Genomic DNA, 14,162 nt, shown 5'->3' on the forward strand with positions numbered 1-14,162 from the left:
TATGCGCAGAGTGCAAAATATCAGCAATCTTTTGTTTTAACCCTTTTTGTTTCAGCAGCAAGAAAGGACAGGAAAAGAAAACATTTGCTCTCAAGAGAAGGACTAAAGATTACTAAACCTTGTTTCTTTTACAGGACATATATATACATTTTATTTTGCTTGATATAGCAACTTTTTGTTTCAGTAGCAAGTAAGGACAGAGAAAGAAAAAAAAAGCATTTGTCCTCCAAAGGACATGTCCTCCAGAGGACAAATTTACTTAATTTCAATTTCCTTTACAGGAGCTAAGCAGTGATCCTATATCTGTATTTTTAATACTAATGAAGTATTTCTTTTTATAGTAGGATTGTAATGACAAACTTATATAAATTTATTTACATTCACTGCTTATCCCCATACAGATACTATAATGCTCTATATGTTTGTTGTATGTGTGTGCAGTATGAAAGAAGTTGTAGACTTTCCTTTTGTGACAGGTCTGATAATTATTGCAACATCTTCTTTTATTATTTTTGAGCTTAGTATCATTTTTGGTACCATGATTTTTTTTTGCTATCTGCTTTAAAAACATGTAGAAGTACTCTAAACCAATGTGTTTTCTTTTCACACACACCCCCAACACCAAAGATGGAAGGAACATGCAGAATTTGCTTCAAAACCGGACCCAACCTTATTTTGCAGCCCACGTTCATAGTCACAACCCCCTTTCAAGGTTCTTATCTGAAGGAAATGACAAAAGCTGATCAGACTCTCAGGAGCCTCCCTATTTCATCAGTGAACTCCCTCCCTGTTCTCTGATCCAATAGCTAGTCAGCTATTCATCAGTCTGGGAATAGCTTTCATCAGTCCTGGAAGATGGTAAACAATTTTCCATCCCTTTTTCACAAGTGCAAACACAATCTATTAAAACCTTTTTATTTAAACAAAAAAAGGGGGATATGAGACATTGTTTATTTGGGCTAATACATATTCAGGAAATACTCTATACTTTATTATTATAAACTTTAAATTTTTTAACATTAAATGCAGAAAGGTTTACTCCTAATGAAAGACATGAAGGAGTCAGGAAACCATTACCCAGCCCCATTGGTAACTTGGGGGCGAGGCTATGCTGTTGTGCTTACTCCCACAGGAACGCTTTAGGCACCAAGGCCTGGAGAATCCGATCCCCAATATCCAGATGAGTCCAGCTGGGACTACAGGAGCAGCCAAGGAACAGACGGCCAGCCAAAAGATTGAGACAGGAAGCTCATCCCATAACCTGGGGAGATCTGAAGGCGCTGACACTCTAACATTCCACAATGATTGTGATTCAAATGTAAAATTGTTAAGCAAAGCTGAGTATGTTTCACTGGCAGCCTCCCTAGTAGTAATCCCAGCACTGGAGGTGGACAACTCTAGACAATTGCACAAATACAACAAGATGTAAACTTTAGTGGATTTTGGAATTGGCTTACAGAATGGCTACCAAACTTTGCATGGCTTAGACAGACTTTTGGGTATGGGATTTTTGGGGATAGTTATTCTAATCATTATCTGTTGTTTTATTCAATGTATCCCCTCATTGTGTCTGACAATGCGTTTGCTGACCCCAAAACATCAGCCTGGTACTCTTTCACTCAGCCTCTTTCACAAGGCTTAGACTTGCTACACAAGTACTAATACACAAGTACACAAGAATTGAGTACTACAGGGGTACTACCCTTCCCCCAAAAAACTAAAACAAAAAAAGGGGGGATGAAGGAAATAATCAGGGGACCTTACCCGGACCTTACCCTTTGTGCTTATGTGACAAAGGCCAGTGAGCACACTCACCCCCTCGGGGCACACTCCAGGGTGACGCCCGGGTCATGAGGCACACGGGGTGAGGTCTGAGTCAGGAAGCAGACTGGATGATGCCTGAGCTCGGAAGCAGACTGAGTAAACAGGCTGAATCCACAAAGTGCCAAATCCCTTGAGGAACTTGCATTGTTCACCGACTGACCCTTGGACTAGGCTAGAGTGGAACTTACAGTGTTTACCTACTGGACTTTGTACTGGGCGGAGAAGGAGGTTAATAAAAGAAGGTGAGGAGGCTGGCTGTGTGTGTGAGTGCAACTCCCGTGTGTGAGCTCTCTCTCCCTGAAGCTTGCCAGCCTGCTTTGCTCCCTTCATGAACCCTAAACATGTGAGTGTGTCTTGATTGCTTCATTGGGTTACTGTGGTTCAGGCTTTGCAATGCTACTAGGCCTAAACTGTACATATTCATGACATGGGGCAAAGGTCAATGATGTCACCCCCCCATGAGATGCCCCTTGTGTGCAAAGCCACCCCATACGTCTGAGCGCAACAAAGCTTGCACAACTGTGAGACTGACTGTAGAAGCCTTCTAAGACTTCCGGAAAACCAGAAGCACAGTTTGACCACGTTGGGAGCCCCAATGAGGCTTCCCGCGTGGTCCTAGAGTTGTACAGACCTTTGCCCAGCACTAAGTCCACTACTACTCCACTCCTATTTGTTTTTAAGCCATAACTAGAGCAGGACCAGCCTAGCCACAAGACTTATAGAAGGTGCTTTGAGCACCAACTCAAAAGCTGGCTGTTCTGTTTCAGTGGTTGTGTTGATCCATCTACTCTGAAGGTCGTTTCCAAACTTTTCACAGCCACAGTTTTCAACAGGGATCCTAGGACTGGGTTTCAGATCCATCTCCCTATTGGTTCCAGATTATGTTCTGTACTCCTATCACCCAAAGCCCAAGTTCATTCCTTGATCTGTATCTGCTCTGGTATGAAATTATTTTGAAGATTTAATACTCCTTTCTTATTCCTGAAAAGGAAGGGCAAGGCAACTAGCAAGTTTAAACTACAATGTAAAGCAATCAATCATCAAAAAGGAGAAAGCAATAAAAACAGCCAAAGAAGCAAAAATTTGTCCAAACAAAAATGCACCCCTTTGCACCCTCTCCAAAACGCCAGTGTTAAAAACAGTAGAATCCCTGTGATGAGATCCAGATATGATCAACCTCTAGCCCAGCACAGCAATCTTTTCTGTGAATGGCTTGGTCACTGCTTCATAATGAGCATCAAGAAACATGTATTAATATTATGAAAACTTTATTTTGATTACAAAAGATAGTTAATCATGTTAGATTGCCCATTGATTTCATTCTTCTCCAAGGTGGAGAAGGTTCAGCCTTCCCCTATTGAATCTCCGCTCCATGGTAGAGCTAGATAATATTCATGATGTTAAAAACCCCTACTCCTAAGCAGTGAAAATTAGAATTGGGCTGCCCATTTGATAACTTTCTGATGAAAGGCAATATACATACTTTTCACAACTACTTAAAGCAAAAGAACAGAAAAAAGAGGAGGCCATGTCAGCTCTAACAGCAAGGAGTAGAACCTCACAGGTAAAAGGTGACCTGTCCTCTGATTATCACAAACAGGGAATAATCTAAAAGGGATGGCTTTACTCATGGGCCAGGAAGCTACTGAAGACACAACAGTGACTAGAAGAACTAATTCAGCAAGACCCATGAGAGCCCTTCCTGTTGTGTTGCATAATTATATGAAACACAGCCAGTGATGGGATTGAGCCGGTTCGCGGCGGTTCTATAGTACCGCTTCCTAGTTCATCTCTTGGTTCGGAGAACCGGCTGTTGGCTGGGGAGCGCATGCACAGCTATAACCTTACTGCGACTGCGCGGAGAATGCAGGAGAGGACGCCAACGGCCAGCGTGCAGCCCCGCTGATGAGGAGCAGTTCAGCTGCTCGCCACGCGCCTCTCCTCCCCGGCTAGGCTCGGCACTCCCAGTGAGTCGGGGGCGCGGGAGGAAGAGGAGGGCGCTGGAGCCCAAAGAGCCCCCGCTGCCCCCGAGGGCGAGCCCCCCCCCGCCACCATGTGTCCCCACCTGCTAACGAGGGAAACAGGAGCAGCTGCCCGCCCTGCGCCTGTCCTCCCCAGCTGAGCTAGCTGGCTCAGCTTTCCTGGTGGGTGGGGGGGGCGCGGGAGGAAGGGGGGCGTGGGAGCCGCTCCCACTCAAACAGCCCCTGCTGCCCCTGAGGGCAAGCCCCCCCGCCGCCATGTGTGCCCACCCGCTAACGAGGGAAACAGGAGCAGCCGCCCGCCCCGCACCTGTCCTCCCCGGCTGAGCTAGCTGGCTCAGCTTTCCCGGTGGGTCGGGGGCGCGGGAGGAAGAGGGGGGCGCTGGAGCCACTCCCGCTCAGAGAGCCCCCGCTGACCCCAAGGGCGAGCCCCCCCCGTCGCTATGTGTCCCCTCCCACTAATGAGGGCAACAGGCGCAGTCAGCATGCAGCCTTGCTGACGAGGACTTCAGTTCAGTGCCAGCATGCTGCCTCGCTGACGAGGAGCAGTTCAGCTGCCTGTCCAGCACCCTGAGGATGGCAGCGTCAGTGAAGAAGATGAGATGCTTCCTTCTTCACATTCTGATTGACAGTGGCCGCAATCCTAACCACACTTTCCTTAGAGTAAGCCCCATTGAACAAAATAGGAGTTACTTCTGAGTAGACCTGGTTAGGATTGTGCTCAGTGCCTACATAGAAGTAAGTTCCATTGTGTTCAATGGGGCTTACTCCCAGGAAAGTGTGGCAAACTCTGCCACACTTTCCTGGGAGTAAGCTCCATTGAATACAGTGGGACTTACCTCTGAGTAGACACTGTCAGTCAGAAGGCGAAGAAGGAAGCATCTCATCTTCATCACTGAGGCTGCGATCCTATCCACACTTTCCTGGGAGTAAGCCCCATTGAACACAATGGGGCTTACTTCTGAGTAGACATGCCTAGCATTGCATTGTCATTCTGGAGGAGAATGAAACGCAGCCCCGGGACCTCTAAGGGGCACCTCCTCCTTCCAGCTCCAGACTGCAGAAGTTTTTGGGGCTCCCCCTCCACCTTTGATCCAGGCTGCCCCCTGGATCTCACCCCACCAGTGGCTCTCCACAGAAGACTTTTTGCCCCTAAGAGACATCAAACCCCCCCCCCCCATCTCTCACACAGGAAGGGACTGAAGATTGCTTATGTCTCCCTGGCACACTTCTCCAGCTTGGATGGGCTCAAGGTCCCCAGTGAGAGGAGCCAAGGGAAGACTTGCCTTCCCCTGTGAAGTGCAGGTGCAGCTCCGCAGCTGCGTGCCTCCTGCTGCTGCTGCCCAGAGCAGATGGGTTGCCAACCCCTGGACTAAGCTAATTACTGGGCTGGGGCACCTCCCTTATGAGGAAAGGCTAGGCGTTTGGGCCTCTTCAGCCTAGAAAAGAGGGATCATGTCTCAGGGGGGACATGATTGAGACATACAAAATTACGCAGGGGATGGACAGAGTGGATAGAGAGATGCTCTTTACACTCGCACAAAACACCAGAACCAGGGGACATCCACTAAAATTGAGTGTTGGGAGGGTTAGGACAGCCAAAAGAAAATGTCTTTACTCAGCGTGTGGTTGGTCTGTGGAACTCCTTGCCACAGGATGTGGTGATGGCGTCTAGTCTGGATGCCTTTAAAAGGGGATTGGACAAGTTTCTGGAGGAAAAATCCATTACGGGTTACAAGCCATGAGGTGTATGTGCAACCTCCTGATTTTAGAAATGGGCTATGTCAGAATGCCAGATGCAAGGGAGGGCACCAGGATGCAGGTCTCTTGTTATCTGGTGTGCTCCCTGGGGCATTTGCTGTGAGATACAGGAACCTGGACTAGATGGGCCTATGGCCAGTGTTTGATCATATGAGAAAGGTGCAGTATACAGTTGTTTTTTTTAATATATTTGTTCCAGTTGTGTTACCAACCCAAAGTACATTTGAGCAATGAATATTGTTTCCTGCATATGTTAATTGCTAGACCAAATTAAAAATGTTTAATTATATACTCACTATATACTGTTCTTATTATTTCACAGAGGGAGTGTGCTAACAAGAAGTCTTGCTGAAACTGTAAAGAAGGACTTTGTACTCGATCCTGAATACTTGATTACATTACTAGTGGTTATCTTTCGAGACTGAAGGTTGCCAATACAAATACCAAAGTAAGTAAATCTCCAGATTTCAGGTGTATTGAAACTTTGGGGCTAAACTAAACAATAAAACTGTGTGATTGGAGCCAACATGGTATGCTTGGTTTCTTTATTAGAATAACAAATGTAAATTGTCGGGTCCCAATGCAAAGCACAGTGAAGAGAGATGGCTTAAACTCTTTACCCCATCATTCTGATCATGCCTCTCCCTATGACTGGTATTTGCCTTGGGTGGAAAGTTGTGCACTTGTCTCTGTGTGTTGTTGACGCTTCAGTGAAAGCCATCTGGAATTTAGTCCTTCGGTATAAGACTAATGGACTAGACTTTGGTGTAAGTCTGTTTCCAAAGCAAACTACCACAGCAAAATCTGTCCACTTAAAATGGAGTGACTCAGGAAAAATGTTGCTAAGCTGTGATCTTCTTTTTCAGCCCAACTTTTCCAAAAATTCTTATTGGTTTCCTCTAATTTATTTAAATGCTTAGCTTCTAAGTTTGACTTGGGTAATCTGTTAGTATATTCATTCTTATAACTTCATTTATCTTATCAATGTAAGTAAGTGTAAAGTAATACACATTGGAGCAAAAAATCAAAACTTCACATATAGGCTAATGGGTTCTGAGCTGTCTGTGACAGATCAGGAGAGAGATCTTGGGGTGGTGGTGGACAGCTCGATGAAAGTGTCGACCTAATGTGTGGCAGTGGTTAAGAGGGCCAATTCTATGCTTGGGGTCATTAGAAAAGGTATTGAAAATAAAATGGCTAATATTATAATGTCATTGTACAAATCGATGGTAAGGCCACACCTGGAGTATCGTGTCTAGTTCTGGTCATCACATCTCAGGACATAGTGGAAATGGAAAAGGTGCAAAAAAAGTGGAAGTGTATACCGCAAAGGAAGAAGGGCTTAACTAAGTCCAGGAGGGTGCCTGCATTGCTAACCAGCCAAGTTAGAGAGGCCGTAAAGGGCAAGGAAGCTTCTTTCCGTAAATGGAAGTCTTGCCCTAATGAGGAAAACAGAAAGGAACATAAACTGTGGCAAAAGAAATGTAAGAAGGTGATACGGGAGGCCAAGAGAGACTATGAGGAACACATGGCCAGCAGCATTAAGGATAATAATAAAAGATTCTTTAAATATGTTAGAAGCAGGAAACCCACCAGAGAAGCGGTTGGCCCTCTGGATGAAGAGGGAGGGAAAGGGGAGATAAAAGGAGACTTAGAGATGGCAGAGAAATTAAATGAGTTCTTTGCATCTGTCTTCACGGCAGAAGACCTCGGGCAGATACCGCTGCCCAAACGGTCCCTCCTGACCAAGGAATTAAGTCAGATAGAGGTTAAAAGAGAAGATGTTTCAGACCTCATTGATAAGTTAAAGATCAATAAGTCACTGGGCCCTGATGACATTCACCCAAGAGTTAAACTACCTTTGGGTATATCTTTTGGTATACTTAAAATGGTCATTAGGATATAGAACCTGTTGTTAATTTATTTGAATCCCACCACTGAACACAGCCCTACTCCCTGGGGAAAGTTACCTTCTCCGAAAAGCAACAAATGCCTTCTCACGTCTTTCTGCGATGGAAGCAAGCTTATCCTTGTCGATGTAGTCATCCAGCTGATAGATTTCCCGCATGTGAAGTCTAGCGCAGTCACAGCTATTCTTTGGCACTAACCTAATGAGAGGGGAAACAGACCATTCACAAAAGACATCTTCACATTTTTTTCTCAAGTTACTCCTTTTAAAAAAGAACTCCTAAATTATTATTAAATTGGATTGGTCTATTCTACCATCAACCAGGTAAGGTTGATTTTCCAGCTCGCTCAATCTGGAAAAAGGGGTTCGAAGTAATGCTTTATTATTTTCTTGCAAACATAGAAGAAAAGTTGAGCAATGGAAAACAGACTTTTCCAGCTGTGCAGACAACACAGGGCCCAATCCTATCCAACTTTCCAGCACCGGTGCTGCCTCAATGCAGTCCAGAGGTAAAGGAACAAATGTTCCCATATCTTGAGGAGGCCTCTGTGACTGCCTTCCCATCACAGGAAGCAGTGCATACCCCACTGGCACAGCAGCAAAAGCACTGGAAAATTGGATAGGAGTGGGCCCACAGTTGCTAATGCAACAGCAGGTTCCAAAGATGCTTCAGTTTCACCCACATCCCAGATCTCAGTCTCAGTCAGATATCCTTCATTGGATTATCTCAAAATTCAAACTGTCTCCTGGATTCAGACCATTCCTTTGCCCCTTCAGCCCAGTTGGAGAATGTCAACTTCCCAAACTCTGATGGACATTTGTAAGGGAAGAGTAGAGATTGTACCCCATTAGTAGCATCTGGATTTCTATTTTATTTTTCACATGCCTCTTGGCATGGTAGATCTGGTACAGCACCTAGCATTTAGGGCCTAATCTTATATCTGGCTGTAATGCCTGGTACAGCAGAAAGGGCTACCACTGTATCCTGCAGGGCCTGGAAAGCAGCCTGAGGTCTCCTTAGGGTAAGGAACATCCGTTCCCTCACCCTGTGTAGAGCCCCAGCAGCCCTTACAGGTCTCCTAGGCCAGGGGTCGGCAACCTTAAACACTCAAAGAGCCATTTGGACCTGTTTTCTGGAGGAAAAAAACCTCAGGAGCCACAAAACCCTTTTGACATCTAAAATGAAGATAATACTGCATGTATAGTTTTTTTTTTTAACCTTTATGCTCTTATAGGTCCCATTTTTATAATGTAGCCCCCTCTTGTAGCTTTTAGTTAGTTTTGTCATACATTCTTGGCCTGTGTTTTCAGACGCCTGGTCCTCTATGGTATTTTGCCTGATTCCAAGGCCATTCTCTGCCTGGAGAATTATGCCCACTTTAAGCAAATTAGCTCCCCTTCTTTCCCCCAACAAATGACCCTGGTTCTGCCCTGTAGTCCTGCTGGACCCCACCTCCAGGGTAGCTTGCCTGTTTAACCTGCAGAGGTCCTCTCTCCTGCCAGCAGCCTCCTACCACTACAACAGCCCCTTGGTCCTCAGCAGGTCTTGGGCACAGCAGCCACACTTCAAACTCCAGTGTCTCCAGCAGTTAGTCACAAAGTCAGTCAGAGTATCCAGGGCAGAATCCAAAGTCAATAAGCCAAGTCACAGTCCAAGGTCAGATTCCAAAGTAAGTCAGTCAAATCAGTCAGAGTATCCAAGTCAATAAGCCCAGTCAGTCTCCTCTCCAACCTGCACTCCTTCTACAACCCACACCCCCTTCCTCAGGTGCCCATTATATCCCTGAGGGCCCAATTGCCTTCAAGTGGCTGCAGCTGTGCAGCACACTCTGCTGGATGCCCAGGCCTTACCCTTAAAGGGGCCACTGCTGACACCACATCTACCTCCTCACCAGATCTTCTAGGATTCCAATACATATGGCGGTTAAGACATCTGCTTATCTTACATGAATAATAAAGAACTCTCCCCACCTTCCAGAGGCACCCAGCTGGAAGGAAAAAAGACACAGACTCCAGAGGTGGGGAAGAGAAGAAGGGGGGGCAGCCACAGGCCAGCTTCTGCCCTGCCTGCCTGCCCTCCCTCACTCAGGCTGCAACCTTCTCCACACTATCCTGGGAGTAAGCCCCATTGGCTACAATGGGACTTCTGAGCAGACAAGTTGGTTGGAGCTCTCAGGTTGCAGTCCTCTCCACACTTTCCTGGGAGGAAGCTTCACTGACTACTTATGAGAAGACCTGCATAGAAGGGGGCTGATGCAGCAGTCCTCCACACCTTCCTGGGAGGAAGCCCCACTGACTACTGCGGGGCTTACTTGTGAGTAGACCTGCACAGGAGGAGGTTGAAGCTACAGCCCTCCACACCTTCCTGGGAGTAGCCCAGGGACTACATCGGGGCTTACTCTGGAACAGACCTGCGCGGGCTCCCACTCACCTATCCTTGAGCTTGGCCTTGAGCAGGCTTCAAGGCTGCCATTCCAGGCACCCTTTCCTGGGAGTAAGCTTCATCCGCTGTAATGGGGCTTACTACTGAGTAGACACACAGGATGTCTCCTCTGCTGTGGAGGAAAAGCCTCTCCTTGCACTGAGTGGGGACCTGCTCAAGGAAAGGTGGGCTGCAAGGGCTTGCAATGGCTGAGGAGGAGGGCAGCTCAGGATTGGCTGGTGGTCAGCCAGTGAAGAGCCCTGAGCCATTCCAACAGAAAAAGCCAGGAGCCTGCTGGATGCTGATTGGCTGAGCCTGCTGGAGAGTTGGGGAAGGGAAAAACAGGGAGCTTAAGCCTGCAGAGGGGGCAAAATTGAAAAGGGAAACCAATGTGGAGCAGGTGGGAGTGAAGGGAGAGGAGGGCAGTGAGCTCAGGGGGCGGAGGGAAGCAGCCTGCCCTCCCAACACAGGTGCCTCCTGTTAACCCCTTTGCCACTTTCACCTGGAGGAGCCGCAGCAGAAAGCTGAAAGAGCCACAGGTTGCCGACCCCTGTCCTAGGGGCTGCGCCATCTATTTAAGCTGGTGCAGAACCGAGGAGAACTGTGTGGAGCTCCAAGGCACAGAAAGAGGGATAGGATTCTGTGGCAGCAGTTCCCATCCCCCTTCTGGGCCTACGCCCACCTGATTTTGCCCTCTCCCTGCCTTCCACCTACCCAGAAATACCTCCCCACCACTTGGTGGGGAACTTACTGCAGGTGGCCTCTCTGTCAGTGCCCTTTGGCTCCCAGCTACAGCAACATGCCTTAAGTACATTTGCAACAGCCATTGCCACTGCAGAAGCCACCAACACTGTCCTGCAATTGAATCGGGCTGCCTGTCATTGGCTCCCCCCTCCTCCATTTACAGGGGAAACTGGGAATAGAGTGATGTGACTCACTGCTATCCTCCAAAGCTAAGCAGCAAGGCAGAAGTACGTAGTTTTCCTCAGGAAGACCTCCTTCCCAGGGTAAGAGTACAAACAGGGGGGGTCACGTGGGAGAGTCCAAGCCACAGGACGTTGGAATTCGGAGCTCCGGTAACTGTACTTTGTTTTAATTTTCCCTGCTAATTTGGAGAGTTTTTTTTGGAACTAAGGAACTTCTTCCCAGCATGTTTTTGCTTTTATAGACTTCAAGTGCTCGAGTTTGATATGCCTTGCCCCTGAGTTTGTTTATCTTCAGTCAGTCTGTCGTTATCTGACCACCATTTCCTTGTGCAGAGCTCAATTGTTTGTAAAACTACAGCTAATCAATCTTCCCAAATGAGGCGTAAAAGAGCTTTGTCTCCGTCTAGTCCTGACCTTGAGGCATCATTACCTTCTTTGAAACAAACTAAATTAGAGAAGTTTATGCCCTCCTGCAACTCTAATTCCAAAATTCTCTCTCTGAGTCAACCGCCTCTGCAAGAGTTTTTCCAGCCTGTGTCTCCCCTTTCGAAAGAACAACTTTTGCTGGAAACTCAGCAGTCATCTCAGTCGGAGGGGAGTGCACAAATGATTGATGGAGATCCTTGTGAATTATCTATGAAGCTCAAGGAATATTCTCAATTGACGGCCCAGACAGTATCTTCTATATTTTCTCAGATCTCCCATATATTGAGCCTTTTAAAGGAGCAGCACCAAATGATTTCTAAGCTATCAAATTTTTTTGTTAAAAATTTTTCTCAATCTGCATTGGAGATGAGACATTCTACTTTAGCCTCAACATCTCACTCTAAGTCTGTCTCTGCAACTTCGATGGAACATTCAAGCCAACTGGTTTATCAAGCTTCTGCAGCTGTGCTATCTTTCGATCAACTGGCACCTAGGAGACACCCAGCCCGGTCTACAATCCATTTGGCCAGAAGACATCTGGCCTCCTTGCTGAATGTTCCTGTTTCTAAAGTGGATTTACGGAATTCAGTCCATCTACCTTCCGTTCGTCGCCCTCTTCGTCTCCTCCTGGAATTTCGTTCCTCATATTTTCCAAGACTCCTATTTGCCACCACCAGCTCTTTCCAGGAAGTAGGCATATCTGTCCATTGTTATTTTCGTGATACCTCCATAACCAAACTGGTTCCATCTAAAATTTCTCTTCAAGGAGGAAATATGGACATTCCTGCGTCAGCACAGTCTCCCTGTTCGGCAAAGAATGGTTCCTCTACTATACCTCTTTTGGATTGCTCTTTGTCTGCTTCCAAATTATTTCCCCTTCCTTGCCCTCTGGAGGCTGCTAAACCAGAAATTGCATTTTCCAAAAAAAATCTGTTGTCTAATTCTTCTGTAGGACCAGATGATCCTTGTTTTAGTCAGCCTTCGCCAATGCCTATTATGTCGAATTTAGAAATCTCTACTGATGCTCTGATTCCAAATGATGTTCTATCTCTTCCAGTTGTTCCTTCTAACCCGAATCTGATGCCCCTTTCACATACATCCCTTTTTCCTACTTGTATTATTAAGAAAAGTTCTTTATCTGACTCTTTTCGTTTAATTGATGCTTCCTCTCAATATCCCCTGCCTTTAAATTTTGATTTTATTGGTTCTAGTACGTTAAAGAACAACGAGATTAACAAATTTACATCTGGCCCTCCTTTAGTTACTCAGACCACCACTCCTAACTCAATTATAACTCAGCTAGAGGTTTCACATGATCCTCAAGCTTCTCCTAAAAGTCATTCTGTTTTCCCCTCTCCCTGTTGACTAACTGATTGTTGTTCTCCTTCCTTGCATAACGTTATGACTATTACTATAATTTCATGGAACATTTCGGGGTGGTCCAGAAAAGCTTCAGATAAAGATTTCATCAATTATCTGAAAACTTTTGATGTAATTTTATTTCAGGAGACATGGTCTTTGTCTTCCCTGACCATTCCTGGTTATACTCCCTAGCATTTACCAGCTTTCAAAAATAATATTTTGGGACGTCCACCTGTTGGTCTTTGTTGTCTTGTAAAGTTATCATCACCTTTTTCCTTTTCTCATATTCCAATTCAATCCTTGTATTGTCAAATTTTTCTTTTACAGATAAATTTTCTTAAGATTTTGCAGTTTAATGTGTATATCCCCCCTGCTGCTATTACTCCCTCCAATCTATGGGAATCTCTTGAAAAACTTATAGAAGAAAATTTAAAAGCTTTTCCTTCTGCTTTGCTGATAATAATAGGAGACCTTAATACTAGAATTGGCCCCAGTAATTCTGCGCTAGTCCAACATATGAACTGGTTTATGGATGACCAAATCCCTCCTTGGCTCCATCTTCCAAGGGTTTCCAAAGATTTATCCTTTAATAGTTATGCTGCTTCCTTTGTCGATTTATGTGCCTCTGCTAATGTAGTTATATTAAATGGCTCTAGAGGTAATGATTCCCCAGGAGAATTTACTCATTTTTCAGTGAGAGGCCCGAGTGTTATTGATTATGCCCTTGTTTCCCCTGATCTCTTACCTTTCCTCTCTGATTTCTCAGTGGGCCATCGTTCTGAGGGAGATCATCTTCCACTTTTATTAACATTTTCTTTTCCCCATGATGTGGCCCACTCTTCTTCACTTCCTTCTAACCCCAGTCGATCTTATAAATGGTCCTTTACTTCACAACAAGCTTTTTCCCAGTGGACTAGTCACCCGGAGACTATTGTTCTTACCCGTAACCTTCTTTCTTTTTCTTCTCCATCCTCAGCTATAAGAGATTATGATTCTTTAATTGATTCTCTAGTTAATTTTCTTAGCTCCTCTAGTTCCTCACAACCATCCAGGGTTCCTTTTAACCATAATTCTTGGTTCGATGTTGATTGTTGGCAATTAAAGAAACAAATACGCTCTTTTTTTAAAATCCGTTTTCATCCAATTCCATCTTTTTTAAGAGATATTTTTATTTACGCAGAACATGCTATGATTTATTTGATGAGAAAATACACCAGTATGCTCTGCGTAAGTGGGATAAATTACATTCTGCAATTATTTCCCATAATCAAAAGGCCTTTTGGACTTTAGTTTCCAGGTCATCCTGTTCAATCTCAAATTTGCTTCCATTTATCTCTGCAGTTACCTGGGTTGACTTTTTTTCAAAAAAATTCTCATCCTTGTCCCCAATTCAACCTCCCAGCAATACTCCACATGATCTTTTGGAATGGCCTCCAGTTTCCCCTAATGAAATATGAGTTAATTCTTTCTTTAAAACCCGGTAAAGCTCCTGGACCCGATAACATTTTGAATGAGATTTTGTCTAATAATCCCAATTGGTGGGCAGAACCACT

At 45.3% G+C, this 14,162-nt stretch overlaps 1 protein-coding gene across 1 annotated transcript in view; it reads right to left on the reverse strand.

Moving 5' to 3' along the window:
* The window catches only part of LOC136652334 (beta-1,4 N-acetylgalactosaminyltransferase 2-like), a 34,828-nt gene extending 21,249 nt beyond the window's left edge, over positions 1–13,579 (reverse strand). Inside the window, exons 1-2 of the mRNA XM_066629269.1 lie at positions 13,551–13,579; positions 7,535–7,672 (exon numbers count right to left, since the gene is read on the reverse strand). Of these exons, the coding sequence (XP_066485366.1) occupies positions 7,535–7,672; positions 13,551–13,579 (167 nt within the window). The remainder of the gene's footprint in view (positions 1–7,534; positions 7,673–13,550) is intronic.
* Positions 13,580–14,162: the final 583 nt, after the last annotated feature.

This window comes from Tiliqua scincoides, chromosome 5 (genome assembly GCF_035046505.1).
Source record: "Tiliqua scincoides isolate rTilSci1 chromosome 5, rTilSci1.hap2, whole genome shotgun sequence".
Lineage (NCBI taxonomy): Eukaryota > Metazoa > Chordata > Lepidosauria > Squamata > Scincidae > Tiliqua > Tiliqua scincoides.